Below are 17,520 nucleotides of genomic sequence, written 5' to 3' on the forward strand. Positions count from 1 at the left end.
TCCTAGGGTTTTTATCTGTCACTTATTACTTTTTTCACTGCTGACAGAATTTGTTGATATGAAAAACTCTGAAACCATGGTTTGGAATCCATGTCAAACTATGTGTACCCCTATAAATGGGTGGCTAATCTTCCCATGATCTTACATCATGGTGAAGAAATATAAGGGTTGATTCAAAAGTAAGGTTGCCAAAGCAGTAAACCTGCAGGGAGAGGTGTTACGCAAAATCTGGCAACACTGTGATGTGCAGCAGCTCACCCACTCTTGATCCCAACCTTTCCTCCTTTTCTCCACCGTTCAGTGTTTGCCTAGGAGCTGCCTGTGATGGAAGTCCTGATCGCCGCTGCCATCAGTTGTAAAATCTGTGCAGTTATTTGGTTTTTAAATGCGAAAGGGGTTCCACCTATAGACATTCATCGTCAATTGCATAAAGTTTATGGTGAAAGTGTATGGTCATTCAACATGTGCACAAATGGTGTAGGGAGTTCACTGCTGGTTGCATGGACATTCACAATGAAGACCAAGTGGAAGACTGTCCATTTCATATGAGACTGTCAAAAAGGTCATGAGACTACTGGTCGAAAAGTGAAGATTACCATCCATGAACTAGGTCTCCAGGTTTCTGAGATTGCTGTCAGCTCAGTGAGAGAATGTTGTCGGAAAAAATGGCATATCAGAAGGTGTGTGCATGGTGGGCCTCACAAATGCTTACAGAAGATGACAAGTAGCAACGTGTCAACTGTGCCCATCAATTTCTTCAACAACGTAGTGATAAGAGGGAGATAGTGTTGGACTCAATCTTCATGGACAATGAAATGTGTGTTTCATTTCATACCTGAAACAAAACAACAATCATCAAGATGGGGACATTCATCTTTGCCTATGCCAAAAAAGTTTAAACAAACAGAGTCTACTGGCAAAGTGATGATGATTGTATTCTGGATCCACAAAGTATGTTGCTGACCGAATTTATGCCTCTTGGAATGACAATAAACTTAGACAGGTATTGCTACATGCTAAAGAAATTCAGACGGGTGATCCAGAACTGCCAGAGAGGAAACTGGGCAAAGGAGTGATACTGCTTCAGCAAAGGGGTGATGCTGCTTCAAGATAACACTTAACCCCAAGCCTGTCGTGAAACCCAGGACCAAAGGATTTCATTGGACTGTAATTCTCCACCCCACCTGAAGGCTGGACCTAGGCCCGAGTGATTACCAGTTGTTACCAAAATAGAAGGAACACTTGGTGGACTCTGCTTTCGGGTGGACGATGAAGTCATGCAAGAGTTTATGTGCTTCCTGAATGGGTTGGCAGGGGAGTTCTGTGACATGGTGATACAACTGGCACCATCTCCAAAAATGCTTGAATGGAAATGGAAATTACATAGAAAAATATATCAATGTTTATGCATTAGAATGATGTAAATCAATAAAAATAAACATTTATTTCTATTTCTAAAAAATAAGGGAACCTTACGTTTGAATCAACCCTCATACTACTTCACTTGCCAGGTCAACTGATCCTTCTCCAGGTCACAAGCCACCTTCCTCATTGTTAACCTTAGTCTTGTTGAGGGTCACATCTAAAATTTGGTTCACATCAAACCAATTAACAAGCAAAACTTCTAAACTTTGACATATCACATTATATTATTCTTGAAGAATCAAGTTTGCCAAGATCGCTAGTAATTCTTTTTATTATATTACCGGTTTCGATAGATCTATGTTGTCATCATCGGATTCAATGACGGCTGTGTAGAGCAGTCAAAGCCAGTAACAGGAATAAAAAGAATTACTAGCTATCATGGCAACTTTGATTCTTCAATAATAATATAACCTTCAGAATACCTCCAACACCTGACACTATGTCAAACATAAATATCATATTATGTTTCCCTAACCCACCCTGCAATAATTTTGCATCTCACACACAAATTTGGAATATCTATTTTCTGGACTAAAATCACAGACACATAAATAAAATTATCTCACCTTTACTGGCATATATTCCATGTTGGTCATACTAACATATTACATTAACACAAATCTTCTCCCAAAAACTGTTTTACTAATTTACTATTTGGACAGTCCTATATTCCAAAGGTGTTACAACATGGTAAACAATCTGGGAATTGAAATTTTCAGACAGATTAAAACTACATGTCAAACTGATACTCAAACACATAACTTTGCTTTTGAGCAGCCATGAGTTACCCAGGCAATTTTAATGGTTTGTGTATATTTTCATAGACTAGCACCTGTAGGAGAAAGTATAAAACATAATTTTAATCTGTTATTATGTTCCATTATGACATGTACTCAGCCAAAGAGTGAAAGACTCATTGAGGAATATCAGTGTCATTATATTTCAGACCTACAGAATACAGGGCCTTAGTGAATCAAAACTGATTTATAGCTACTGCTTTTTCTTTCTGAAACTGAAGTTTCTGAACTGTTTGCATGCATGTAATGAAACCACAAATGCACAAATGGCTTCAGTATCAGTCTGTGGCGAAAACTATTTAAGGTCCATCTGGCCATTAATGCCTAAGCTGTGATGATGTACAAAGGTGAGCGTGTATGCCACACCAGAACAGCTTACCATCAACTATATGGGCAACCAAGCAAACGCCTCTAGCAACAGTTCATCAAACTGTGTTTCACCTGAGGCTTCAAAGCATATGAATTATATTGGCATCCATGTGAATTACACTGAAGTGACAAAAGTATGGGATACCTTATAATATAATGTTGGACTTCCTTTTTGTCCAGAATAGTGCAACAACTCTATGTGCTATGGACTCAAAAATGTGCTGGAAGTCCCCTGCAGAAAAAGTGAGCCACGCTGCCTCTATAGCCATCCATAATTGTGAAAGCATGGCTGGTGCAGGATTTTGTGCATGAACTGACCTCTCAATCATGTCCCATAAATGTTCAATGGGACTGATGTTGAGCAACCTGGGTGGCCACATCATTCATTTGAATTGTCCAAAATGTTCTTCAAACCAACCACAAACAGTTGTGGCCCGGTGACATGGTGCAGTGTCATCTACAAAAATTTCATTTCTAATACCCACCTGTGGACAAAGGCTCCATCACTGTTGTTTTGAAATGCAAGGATTACCTGGCAGAAGGACTCCACCAGCTGTCAGATACTTCCACCTACAAACCTTGCCACAGTGATCCCATTCCAGAAATCCAGCAGGATCTCAAGTGACGACTCAAATCCTTAGGCCCATCCCAGGACATCTCCCTGGAGTCCATCTTGCTACTCACTTGTACCACTCCCCGCACTCTTACCTTCTACATGTTTCCTAAAGTCCATAAACCTAACCACCCAGGACACCCCAGTGTGGCCATTTACTGTGTCCCCACAGAGAGAATCTCTGCTCTTGTAGACCAACACCTTCAACCTATTACTCGGAACCTACCCTCCTATATAAAAGATACCAACCATTTCCTCCACTGACTCTCCACAGTTCCTGTCCTTTTACCACACGATGCCCTGATAGTCACTATTCCCTTTCCACCAACATTCCTAATGCCCATGTCCTTATCACTATTGAACACTATCTTTCCTACCACCTGACTGATTCCAAATCAACGACTTCTTTCCCAGTCGTCAAGACCAACTATGTCCTCACCCACAATTACTTCTTCTTTGAAGGCATTACCTACAAACAAATCTGAGGTATGGCTATGGGCACCCGCATGGCACCATCCTACACTAATATATTCATGGGCCACCTAGAGGAATCCTTCCTAAAAACCCAGAATCCTAAACCCATCACCTTCATTAATGACATCTTTGTGATTTGGATCGAGGTTGAGGATACCCTATCCACATTCCTCCAGAACCTCAACAACTTCTCTCCCATTTGCTTCACCTGGCCCTACTAAGCCCAAGAAGCCACCTTCCTAGATGATAACCTCCACCTCAAAGATGGCTACATCAGTACCACTGTCCATATCAAACCTACTAACCACCAGCAATACCGTCACTTCGACAGCTGCTACCCATTCCATATAGTCTAGCCACCCGTGGTCACTGCATCTGCAGTGATAAGCGGTCCCTCTCGAAATACACCAAGAGTATCACTGAAGCCTTCACAGACCATAATAATCCTCCCAACCTTGTACAAAAACAAATCTCCCGTGCCATATCTTTCTAGTCTCCCACTGTCCAGCTATAGAGGAGCATCCCCCTTGTAACTCAGTACCACCCAAGACTGGAGCAACTGAATAACATTCTCCACCAGGGTTTCCACTACCTCTTGTCATGCCCGGAAATGAGAAATGTCCTGTCCACTATCCTTCTCACCCCTCCCACAGTGGTATTCCATCGTTCACCGAACCTACACAATATTCTTGTCTATTCTTATACAACCTCTGCTCCCAGCCCCTTACCTCATGGCTCATACCACTGTAATAGACCTAGATGCAAGACCTGTCCCATACATCTTTCCCACCACCACCTACTCCAGTCCAGTCACTAACATTACCTATCCCATCAAAGGCAAGGCTACCTGTGAAACCAGTCATGTGATCTACAAGCTGAGCTTCAACCACTGTGCTGCATTCTATGTGGCTATGATAACCAACAAACTGTCTGCCTGCATGTATGGCCACCGACAAACTGTGGCCAAGAAACAAGTGGACCACCCTGTCGCTGAACACTCTGCCAAACATGACATCCTTCATTGCAACGACTGCTTCACAACCTTTGCCATATGGATCCTTCCCACCAACACCAGCTTTTCTGAATTGCACAGGTAGGAACTTTCCCTGCAATACATCCTACGTTCCCATAATCCTTCTGGCCTCAACTTTCATTAGTCATTGTCCTCACTCATCCAGTCTCTTTCCTGTTCCCATTCCAGCACTACACAGCCATCACACCCAGTCTTTTTATTTCTCTCCTTTTCCGACACCCCTGCCCTCCGTCTAACCTGCAGCACTTCACTGTCTGCCTCTCCCACCATACTATCTCTCCCCCTCGCTGTCTCAGCCTCCTCCTTACCCACACCCGGTCGTCACTCCCATCAGGCACTGGTGCTGCTGCTCGCAGTGTGGTTTCAGCTGCCTGAGACTGCAGTCGTGTGTGTGTGTGTGTGTGTGTGTGTGTGTGTGTGTGTGTGTGTGTGTTTGTTGTCTATTGTTGATGAACGCGTTAATGGCTGAAAGTTTTATTTGTGACAGTCTTTTTGTTGTGCCTATCTGCGACTCAGTATCTCTGCTACATGGCGAGTAGCAACTTTCCTTTTCATAATATTGTTACATTCCATCCTGGATTTTCCATTGTTTGATTTTCATCCTAAGAGATCATATTCCCTGATATCCAATTGTCTTCCCCAGCAAAAACGAGATATTTCAGTATGATATGTGTCTCGCTTATTGGCTACAAGTGTCTGAAAACAGATGGAACAGGATGATCATGAATTCCTTGGTCCTCAAATTTCCTAGATCTTAACTCAACTGAATAACTATGAGATCACTTCAGTCTTTGGGTACACTGTGAGAATTCTCCACTGTAAACCATTTTACAGGTGGGTGAGCAGTATTTTTCAGTTATCAGCATTTTTTCAGTCTTACCAATCATCTATGGACTGGTGTTTGTATCATAGTGATAGATTTGTAATTCTGGAAAACAGTTAACAATGGAACCATTGTATATGCTCAAATGACTTACAATGACAGCTGGAACATGTAAGAAGCCCCTAACATCACTGTGCTCTTGCATGGCCTGAGCAGTGCTCTCAGAAAGGTGAGAGATATGAAGTAGAGTACTGAATTACAGTTAATATATGAAAGGACATCCCCAATACTCACGCTAAGAATGATGAACGACTGGATGGAGATGGTGGCAGAGAAAGAGATGGTGTCATTCTCGTCTCACCAACATCTTTAGTGGCAGTTGAATCTTTTATCTGAAATATAAAACAATGTCTTGTAGTGAATTAAAGACAGTTCAGCAGTGAGGATGCAGAAAAATGAATAAAACACAACTATATAACACGTATATGTTTATATAATAATTGTGGTGAATGTATATCATTCAAACTAAGATATTAAGAATGATGGTATGAAGAAGATACATGGGAGCATTTAAGCAGTCATTCTTCCCCTGCTCTGTACATAAGTGACATACGAAGAAGCACTATCACATAGTACAATGGGAAACACCACTCCACAGTGGTTTGCATAGTATAGCTGTAGATGTAGAAGTAGACTTCGAAATGACAGATTAGGGTCAGTCACGCCGGGCTGAACTTCACACTTGCAGTGTGTGGTGGGATGCATGCAGGTCTCAAGCCCAGCCTGCCTCTCAGCTTTGCTTGGTCCTTCTCGGAAGTACAGGGAACAGTGCAACATTTCATTTAGTGTTGCTGTGTGGCATTTTTTGCTCTGTACAATTGTCTGAGTTTGGCAGAATCTTGCTGTCGGTACTGTTTAGCCTTCGTTATTTGTTTGTGGTATGAAGGACAATCACAGGTCCAGTGGCTGTTTGCGCAAAAAGAGGCAGTCTAATGATCTACCTTCGCAATCTTTTAAAATTAATGGGAACGAGAGAAGAGAGGGATGAGAATTCTCAATTTCCATAAGTGACAGATATGGCGTAACTGCTATGAAATGATATTACAAAACTATGCAGAAATAATTTAAAGATTTAGTTGACAATGAAAGAACAGATATTACAATGACTGACAGACAGGATTCATTGCTCTGTACACCAAAAAGCATTTTGTGCTAAATTTGCAGAGCTGGAGAACATGAAGAAACTGGTGGTATGAATAGTAAAATTTCTGAAGTCCATACATTATTCCATTGTCAGATGCAACAGTTTTCAATGGAACAGAATGAAGAGTATGTAGATATCATATATTACTGCAAAGTATGTTGGTTAAGTGAAGGAATATGCCTGGAACAATTTTTCAATTTAAAACTCGCTGTTGTTGAATTTATGAAGGAAAGAGGAGTAGAGGAAAGAAAATTAGATCATCTGGACTGAATTACAAACTTCCTGTTTTAAGTGGCCTTGACTGCACACAGCTCACAGTAAGACACTGTGAGGCAAACTTCTTTCTGATTTGATGGGGCTGCATTTAAAAAGCAATGCATGTTATAGAAGTGACCCATTCTGACAAAGACAGTCCAGTTCCCTAAGCTTACAGGCATTAAAGAAAACGTGAGGTTTGAAGAATTCATTGTGGCCTGTAAAGAACTACAAGGATAGCTTTATAAATATTTCGAGGACACTGTCAATCGCACATTTGTTTCCAAGTTGTTTACAAGACCATATGCGTTTTATTTGTAAGTGCCACTGTGCATGTGCAGATGTAACTGACTGACCTGCAAGGTAATTCAAGTTGTAATGACTAATCTTTTCATGTTAACTATCCTGGACATCTACTTCGATTTCTTTAAGGTAGAGTATCCATGTCTCCACAATGAGACTGCACTAGTGCTACAATCGTTTGACTGACTTATTTGTGTGAAAGACATTTTTCGATCACATAAGTAAGTAAGTCACGATAATGTGACAACTTGTGTGCAAAACTCTGTGAAATTATCTACAACTGTCTGTAAGCAGACAGTTTGTACCAGATAAAAATTACATTATGTCTTTAGTATGCAAAAAATAATTAAATAATACCAAAAATTTGTTTCTTTTGTGACCTACTTTGTTGAGAACACTGAAATATAAAACCATGTAGTATGCAGTGCAACTGCACTGCCATTGAAATGCAGTGCATTTGCAGTTTTCCCTTCTTCCCTCTCCTCGTGCTAAGACAGTGTGGCGTGGCGGTTGATGAAATGTGGAGCGAAGGTGAGTTCTTTGGCACTGAAGCTGATGACTGATCAGAAACCGTCCCTCCTGACAGCCAGACAGGTAAAAAGATAAAAGGTCCCAAGATTCGAGGATCCATCTGAGCCAATGGGCCACCATCTCTTCAAGTATCCTGCAGGGGTTATAGGTCAGGCTGATGAGCTGGTAACTATCAAGGGACAACAGATACTTGCCATGCTTCAGGACAGGAACCACAATACTGTCTCTGCACTGAGAGGGGAAAATGCCTTGGAGCCAAATATGGTTAAACACCTTGAGGAGATACTGTCATCGTGGAGGACTTAGATGTTGAAGGAATTGGTTATGGATGGACTCAGGGCCAGTGGGCGAAACATGTGAAGAAGAGAGGGCTAGAAGGTGTTCCCATCCAGTAAAAGGTTAATTGTAGGATCTACATGACAAGGGGTAAAATGCAAGTGGGAAACTTCAGCATGCTGTTTCCAGAAAGGAGGCTGGATACGAGGCTGCTGCCAATGTTGTCACAAAATGGGTCATGAGACGTTCCATGAGATGGATCTTTTTAAAGGCCGCCTGGAAGGGCAAGGTCAGGAATAGAAAACTGTTGTTGATGACCTCAGATAACCCCAGAGGATGTGGAGTGTAATCCACATCTGTGACAAAAGGGACAGAAGAACCTAGGGAGGAGACAAAGTGTTCCCAACACACCCACTTGGTCTGTTTGATTAAGTAATGGGCTTTGGCATGAAGACATTTAAAGGTAATAAGACTGGCAGAGGATAGGTGCTGCTTAAGATGTTGCAAGGTGCGACAATGATCACGAGTGACAGTAGCAATGGCCATGTTCCACCACTGAACTGGATGGTGATGAACAGGGCCTGTCGAGTGGGGAACAGAAATACTGTCAGTGCAAATTATGTAATCGGATATGTGATGAATGACTTCCTCAATACTGACAAAAAAGGTGTAAACAGGATCTGGGAGGTACATAGAGGCCAATCAGCTAGATGGAAAGCCCAGCAGGATAACTTAGCAATCACGAGGCAGGGACCGAACAACAGAATCAATGGGAATTGGTCACTATCACAGAGGTCATCGTGTGGTAACCACCAGTTTATGGAAGGAAGAAGGGGACAGGTAGTTAGTGAAAGATCAATGGCAGATAAAATGCCATAGGCAGCTCTAAAAAGAGTTGGGGAATGATCATTAAGAACGCACAGGTCGTGGTCCACAAGAAATTGGTCAATGAGGAGTCCCCGACTACACGAAAAAGCACTGTCTCACAAAGGGTGATGGGTATTAAAATCCCCAAGGAGGAGGAAGGGAGGGAGGGGTTGCTGGGAGAGTTTGGGCAGTGGATTTCAGGAGGGAGATAGAGATTGCAAACAGTGACCATGAAATCCTAATGGAGTCAGATGGCAACTGCTTTCAATGTACCGTATTTACTCGAATCTAAGCCGCACTCGAATCTACGCCGCACCTGAAAAATGAGACTCGAAATAAAGGAAAAAAAAAAATTTCTGAATCTAAGCCGCACCTGAAATTTGAGACTCGAAATTCAAGGGGAGAGAAAAGTTTTAGGCCACACCTCCAAATCGAAACAAAGTTGGTCCATTGTAATACGAGACACAATTTAGGTCGAATGAATGACGATACAGCTACAGTAGTTTGGTTCGAGCCGTAAGCTTAGCAGTTAAGCTTTACCAGGTAGTCACTGCTATGCGTCAGGCGCTCTGTCCGTATTTATACGGGTACCGTTCGTTTTTCACGTTCTTCGTCTGGTTTGAATTGATTGCCTTTTTTTTTTTTTTTTTTTTTTTTTTTGATCTGATAAGTGTCGTTCTCTTTGTTATAGGTGTTTACGTCACTATCTGAAAATGCATTACTGTACTGTGTCATGCATTGTTTGTCACATTCTGATGATGAGTGTTTATGACCTGTCGCCGGTCGCGGCATGGTTTGCTTTTGTGCGTGCTACCACCACTTACAATAAAAAAAAAAAAGGGAGGAATTGTCTCAGTTGCGAAACAATGTCAAGAGACTGCTATTTGTTGTTATTTACACTGCTGGTTTCTTTGATAATGATCAACAAGAACCAAATAATAAACTGCGTATGATAGAAGATGTTCTGAAAGAGAGTTTAGCGAAAATTTTTCTCCATTTGAAAATCTTTTCAGACGCCTCTTTAGTACATTACTTTTTGCACAGAAATTAGAGTCATCTTAGATGTAAAAATCTAGTCAATTGCTGTGCTTCATTTCTGACTGTATCACTATTAGGCATAAGAATAATACGAATATAAACATGACATGATATGTGTCTACTCCCGCGTTTGCTGTTGTCTCACTCTAGGTCCGTAGTTTATTAGGCAGACAGGATTTAAATGAGATAGCAGCAAACATGAAAGAATACATGGCAAAATGTTTATATTCACATTATTCTTACGCTGAAGAGAATACTGCATGTGATTCACAATTCATACAAGTTCCCATTAGCAACCATCTCTTCTTACAGGTAGGAAAAAATTCAGAACATAGAATTGGCCATATTAACAAACATCGCAAACAGTCCTGCCAGTCAGATTTTCATAGTACATTGAAAAGCTGCTACATTCGAGGATGAACAATACGGAATTTGTATTTACTTCGTTGGATAATGTATGAAAATGCAGTGGTCGAAATTTGGGGCGGAGAAAAAAGCTCGTCTTACACCTTTTTTTTAAAACTTATTTACTGATGCAGAGGTTTTGGCGCCAGTATTTATCTTTGTGCCTGCAAAGCATGCCTGTGTAGCGCTACATATATTGAACGGCAGAAGTTAGTTGTGGCGGCACCTACCAACATATGTCATAAATTCCGCTTACTTTGCACTCGATTCTAAGCCGCAGGCGGTTTTTTGGATTACAAAAACCAGAAAAAAAGTGCGGCTTGGATTCAAGTAAATACGGTAGTACCAAAGGGGGGGGGGGGTTCCATGTACTAACAACATCCATATGGGCCAACATGCAAATACCACTGGATGACCTCAAAGGACCAACTCAATTCTGGCAGAAAGCTTGGAGCCTGCGGACGTTTGGTGAGCGAGAATCAATAAAATGAGATTCCTGGCAAATGACACAAGCTGTTGAGTAAAAGGAAATGAGGGATTGCAACTCCAGGGATTGAATAAGCATGGAACGGGTATCCAAATGGAAGGCAAATGAGCTGGATCCAATGACACTTTTGGGTCGCATCTGTCATCAAGAAGGATGGGGTGATGTCCATAAGTAAGAGGTCAGGCTCAGGTAGCGAGGACGGAGATGGTACCTGTGGGGACACAGGTGGGCCTCGTCCTGAGGACGCACGGATGTGGGTTCTGTGGCCAAGTTGCAGCAGCAGGCCTCCAGCCTGGAAGACACCAGAGGGAGTGGTCCCAGGAGGAAGCCCCACCACAGGGTTGCCAAAGAAGGGAGACACTTCTTTGGGTGGGTTGGGGGATTGTCACCCAGAGAGAAGGTCATGAGAAATGCACAGGTGGGGGAGAGGGGAGGGGGTGGGACTGATGTAAAGAGGAGGGAGAAATGGCATAACAGAGCAGAGTTAGATTAGATGTCATCAACACAGGGTGAAGGGCCTCAGTGTAGGATAAACAATCAATGGACTTATACTCCTGTGTCTTCTGTTTCTTCTTATAAACTAGGCAACCTGGCGAGCATGGAGAGTGATGGTTGTGATAATTAAAACATATGGGCGGCAGAACACAGGGGCTCCCCTCATGGAGTGGGTATCCACATTCACAGCATATATGGTCTGCCATACGACAGGAAAAAATGTGCCCAAAATGTAAGCACTGAAAACACACTGTGGGTGGTGGGATGTATGGCTTCACATCACATTGATAATCATAACCTTGACCTTTTCTGAGACTGTCTCCCTCAAATGCCAAAATAAAAGTGCAGGTATCAACACAATTGTCCTTATGACCTTTCTGAAAATGCCAAACAAAATGAGCACCCTGTTGTTCCAGATTGGCACGGAGTTTCTCATCAGTTTGAAGGATAAGATCCCTATGAAAAATGACTCCCTGGACCATATTCAAGGACTGGTTAGGAGTAATGGACACCAGGATGTCGCCAAGATGCTCACAAGCATGGAGGCTGCACATTGGACAGCAGAAGTTTTGATCAACAGTGAAGCCGACTGTATTCTACCGAAGGATTCCACTTTGCCAAACTTGTCTTTGATATTTTCAGCAAAAATAACGGCTTGGTGATGGTGAAAGTGTCCCCGACAATCCTAGTGCAGACCAGGTAGCTGGCAAGCGAGGCCTTCCTCTCAGAGTATAGCCAGGGAAAGGAGGGCCACAGGGTTATAAGAAGCAGCAGTAAATGATCCACTACCAACTAAAGAGACAGCCATAAAAGAACGGCCACTTTTTGGAGCTTAATACACAAAGCATATGCCATGATACCACTCACTCCGATCAGGGGCTCCCCCCATGGGCACCATCAAGCCACAGCAAGGGTTGTCTGGAATGCAAGCCATTGCCGGGAGTTCCATTGTTGCAGAATGACAAGCAACTCCTAGACATACATGGTGAGACAACTCAGGCATCAGAAGTGTGATTGGTGTGTTGTCGGGGGTTTCAGCCAGATGGGTACATAACAGCCCCACCACATGGACTGGCTACACATGCTGTTGAACTAGCGGGGTGGTGGGAGGCTCCAGCAGGAAAGGAAGAAGAGAAGGAGGGGAGAGGTATCCACACCATATGAACTAGGGAGGGTGTTATTCCCCAAATAGGTCACACTATGGAGAGAAAATTTAGAAGTGGGGGTTCAACACCACAGAGGGGTCAAAAATGACAAAAAGGAAGGAAAAGGCAAGTGGAACAAAAACTGGAAAGAATACAATAATCAAGGTAGATAGCCAGGTCGATGTCAGCAAGAACATCGAGACAGGTGGGAGGAAGGGGTAGAGGGAAAGGAGTGAGGACGAAGAGAGGGGGAAGAGGGGAAGGAAATGCAACCCAGGAAGGGAAAATGGACCGCAATAGCACGGGGCCTGTGTGCACCACGCACGAACCTACGAAAGAAACATGAGCCCCCTGGGGGGTCGTCAGGCAGAGGAACATCCACACCTCTCCATGCTGCCCTATCATTGCAGAGATACTAATTGTTTGTGTGGGTGAAATGTTAGCATTACGCTCACATTGCAGCACAAAACAGTTTCCTGCCATACTACCTGACATGCTTTTGTATGAGTTAGCAAGTTAAACTGCCACACCCTGGTCCACCACCAGCTGAATTTCATGCATCAACACAAAGGACACATTGAAGTTGAGACATTTCATACAGCATGCACAAAAATATAACACAGTGTTCCAGATGACACGTTTGGTACAACAGCATCATGTGCACACATACCACAGTAGGCACCGTATTAAAGATCCAGGGGCATAAAGGGGTAGGGTTAGTGTTCACACACGAAGGCAATGCACCCACATACCTATAACTGTATTTCCTAGGTAATGATGTCCTCGAGGCAGACAGATAATGCAAATGTATCCCTGGCTCACAGTGTGAGATTGTGTGTACATTACAGAAAATGCTGCACACAAACAACAGACTAATTGTATAATTTAAAACTGCCTTAGAACATATTCCAAGTGAGAGGTACAAATTAGTTATACAGTCAGATAAACAACTACCATCAGGGACATCATTCTACACAGATGCAATGCAGGGGTTACTTGCATACCTGAATTGCACTGATTATATGTGTTACCCTCTCATATTTCCCCACAGAGAAGATAGGTACCATTCCGGCCACTTGCATGTTGACCCACTGTCTGGTGAGAGCAGTCCAAGGAAGGTGACCACAGTGGAATCCTATGCGTTCCACCTTACACTTCACACTGTTATTGCAACTGCCTATTTAATTGGCACTAATTATTGCAACAATTTCTGGTAGACATGAATGCAAAAATTGAGACTGCACATCTCCAATACCTATGCCAGCATCAATGGTGTTTATGTGTCTTACACTATGTAAATCTAGGTGTGGTGTCACCGCCAGACACCACACTTGCTAGGTGGTAGCCTTTAAATCGGCTGCGGTCCGTTAGTATACGTCGGACCCGCGTGTCGCCACTGTCAGTGATTGCAGACTGAGCGCCGCCACACGGCAGGTCTAGAGAGACTTCCTAGCACTCGCCCCAGTTGTACAGCCAACTTTGCTAGCGATGGTTCACTGACAAATTACGCTCTCATTTGCCGAGACGATTGTTAGCATAGCCTTCAGCTACGTGATTTGCTACGACCTAGCAAGGCGCCATTATCAACTGCTATTTATCTTGTGATGCATGTACCGTCAGACCAATGTTCACCAATTATGGATTAAAGTTAAGTATTCCAGAAGCTACGTACTATTTTTGCTACTATAAAGACCTTGTCATTTTCCAGACCTCACGCCATCCTGCGTGAGCTTAAACGCGTGCCTTTCGGCTACCTCGTAGTGGCTTGGCTGTCTCGCCAAGTCACAACAATTTGGCGACGAGAATTCTGCGTTCGTACCTATATTGATTTACTTGTGTCATGGCTTCGCCACAATCTCTGGATGTACTGTCCGAATTTTATTGCTTGCAGAATCAGCAGACGCAGGCCTTATTGGCTGCCCTCGGACAGCTCGTCCAGGGTCAACGTGCAATGCAAAACGATGCGGCAGCCGCCGCTCCACCGCTACCGCAGCCACAACTCGCAGTTGCACCACCTTTTCGTCCTTTTGATGCTGCACTGTAAAGCTGGACGGAGTGGTCACGCCAATTTGGATTCCATCTCGCCGCCTACAGAATTCAAGGTAATGAGCGGCAGCCTTTTCTCCTTTCCGCCGTAGGCGTCCAGACGTACCGTGTGATAGTGAAATTGTTTCCCCGACGTGACGTAGCAACTCTGTCCTACGAAGAAATTTGTCTGCATTAGATGCTTATTTCAAAGAATCAGTCAATGTAGTTGCCAAACGGTATACATTCTTTCGTACAAAACGTACGGCCGGTCAGACTAATCGGGAGTGGGTTGCAACCTTGCAAGGTCTTACTAGGGATTATGCTTTTGAGTGTGAATGTGGACTCCCTTATTCAGATACTATGGTACGTGATGCAATTGCACAGAACGTTTCTGATGTTCGTATAAGGGAACAGATTTTGAAACTAGTCAATCCCTCCCTTCAACAAGTGATAGACATATTGGATCGGCAGGACACACTTGACTTTGCTCAGGAATCGTTTGAAACTTCGCCAGCCGTGTGTCAGGGTAACCGGCCCCCCGGGCGCGCTGCACGGAACAGTGCAGCCTGCTTGCAACATACAAGAGACAAACAAAACTTGTGTCATTGTACGTCCTTCGTTCTTCTGCTGCAGTGAACTTGTTTGGTTTTGATTTATTTCAGTTGTTTAACTTGTCTATAGTCAATCAGGTCCTATCAGTGAACCAGACTGTGCTCTTCTTGCATGGCGTGTGCCGAACAACAATCCGCACCGCCACGGAATTTCTTTGCATGGCCGAAAGCCACTACCCCTTGGCAACGCTTACACATCGATTTTGCTGGTTCCTTCTGGAATGCTCAATGGTTGGTTGTGGTAGATTCATTCAGTAATTTTCCTTTTGTTGACTGGATGTCTTCCACGACGTCATCTGCCACCATCCAAGCGTTATCCGCTATCTTCTGCATTGAAGGTCTTCCACAGACTATTGTTTCCGACAATGGCCCACAATTCATGTCCGCAGAATTTCAGTCATTCTGCAAGGCCAATGGTATTCAACATCTGACATCCGCACCGTTTTCGCCACAGTCAAACAGTGCCACTGAACGTTTGGTCAGGACTTTCAAGTCACAGATGTTGAAGTTGAAAGAGTCTCATTCTAAGTCACAGATGTTGAAGTTGAAAGAGTCTCATTCTTGGGAGGACGCGTTATTGCTCTTTTTGTCCACGTATGGCTCTCAGCCACGAGATGGTCGCTCGCCGGCTGAGTTGTTGGACGGTCGCCCTCATCGCACCTTGATGTCTTTGCTACATCCGCCGCATCAGGTTCCTGTGCAGCGGCAGACACCTGCTTTTGCCCCAGGTGACGTTGTATACTATCACAACTATCGAGGTTCACGGCGTTGGCTCGCAGGGCGCATTCTTCGCTGCCTCGGGCGCGCTATGTATCTGGTTTTGGGGGCCTCTGGTGAGGTGCGTTGGCATCTCAATCAGCTGCGCCTCTGTCGTCGCACGGGTTCTGCCGCTCCCCGTCTGATTTCAGCGACGGTGCCGTCCGGTCAGTGCCCTGGGGACCCATCTACTGGCTCGCCTCATCCCCAGGTGTTACCGACGCTGCCTTCCATTTTGCCCCATGGCGACGCGCCGCCGCTGCTGCCTGTTCTCCCGCCGGCGACGCCCGCAGTGGACGCATCGCTGCAACCGCCGGCCGCCTCCCTGGGTCACGCGACGCCAATCGCTTCCCGTGACCCGTTGTTCTCCGGCATGGACTTCTTGCCCGTTCCGGACCACATGGCGTCTTCGCCAGTCGGGTGCCCCGACCCGATGGAGGTCGACCCTTCGGCCCCTCGTGTCTCTTTACGGGCGCATACACCGCATGTTGGCGTGCACCCTGGACTAGGTTTTCAGGCGTTTCCTAGCTCCCCTCAGACCGAATGACAGGGTGCGGGTGGCACAGCCTCGCCTGTTGTTAGGCTCCCCACCTCGTCGCATACGTCAACATGGGGTCCTCCCCACGGCGGGCGGAAGCCTTATAACACAACCGCACGCCGATTTGCGGGGGAGGAATGTGGTGTCACTGCCAGACACCACACTTGCTAGGTGGTAGCCTTTAAATCGGCCGCAGTCCGTTAGTATATGTCGGATCCGCGTGTCGCCATTGTCAGTGATTGCAGACCGAGCGCCGCCACACGGCAGGTCTAGAGAAACTTCCTAGCACTCGCCCCAGTTGTACAGCCGACTTTGCTAGCAATGGTTCACTGACAAATTACGCTCTCATTTGCCGAGACGATAGTTAGCATAGCCTTCAGTTACGTCATTTGCTATGACCTAGCAAGGCACCATTATCAACTGCTATTTATCTTGTGATGCATGTACCGTCAGACCAATGTTCACCAATTATGGATTAAAGTTAAGTATTCCAGAAGCTACGTACTATTTTTGCTACTATAAAGACCTTGTCATTTTCCAGACCTCACGCCATCCTGCGTGAGCTTAAACGCGTGCCTTTCGGCTACCTCGTAGTGGCTTGGCTGTCTCGCCAAGTCACAACACTAATGATGCACTTGCAAAAGATGGACATGCCAACAATGTTTGTGAAATAGTATGTGAAAAACTCCTCAAGCCCCTGGTCTACACTGATCCTAATTTGACACACAAACACCATGCCCTGAGAGGACTTTAACGGAGGCTTTATAATGCTCAAGCTCTACAGACATGCATGTTTTTTGAGTCACTGTCATGCTGGCGAGGGAGAGGGGGAGAGCGAGGGAGAGGGGGAGAGCGAGGGAGAGGGGGAGAGCGAGGGGGAAGGGGAGAGCGAGGCGGCGAGCGAGGGGGAAGGGGAGAGCGAGGCGGCGACCGAGGGGGAGAGCGAGGCGGCGACCGAGGGGGAGAGCGAGGGGGAGAGCGAGGGGCCGACCGAGGGGGAGAGAGAGGGGCCGACCGAGGGGGAGAGAGAGGGGGCGACCGAGGGGG

At 44.8% G+C, this 17,520-nt stretch overlaps 1 protein-coding gene across 2 annotated transcripts in view; it reads right to left on the bottom strand.

Annotated features, from left to right (window-relative positions):
* Positions 1-17,520, bottom strand: part of LOC124777960 (regulatory-associated protein of mTOR) — a 325,695-nt gene that overhangs the window by 78,250 nt on the left and 229,925 nt on the right. For both annotated transcript variants that reach the window (XM_047253519.1, XM_047253520.1), the window contains one exon: positions 5,829-5,926. In XM_047253519.1, coding sequence (XP_047109475.1) covers positions 5,829-5,926 — 98 coding nt within the window. The remainder of the gene's footprint in view (positions 1-5,828; positions 5,927-17,520) is intronic.

The sequence above is a fragment of the Schistocerca piceifrons genome, chromosome 2 (genome assembly GCF_021461385.2).
Source record: "Schistocerca piceifrons isolate TAMUIC-IGC-003096 chromosome 2, iqSchPice1.1, whole genome shotgun sequence".
NCBI classification, from domain to species: Eukaryota; Metazoa; Arthropoda; class Insecta; order Orthoptera; family Acrididae; genus Schistocerca; species Schistocerca piceifrons.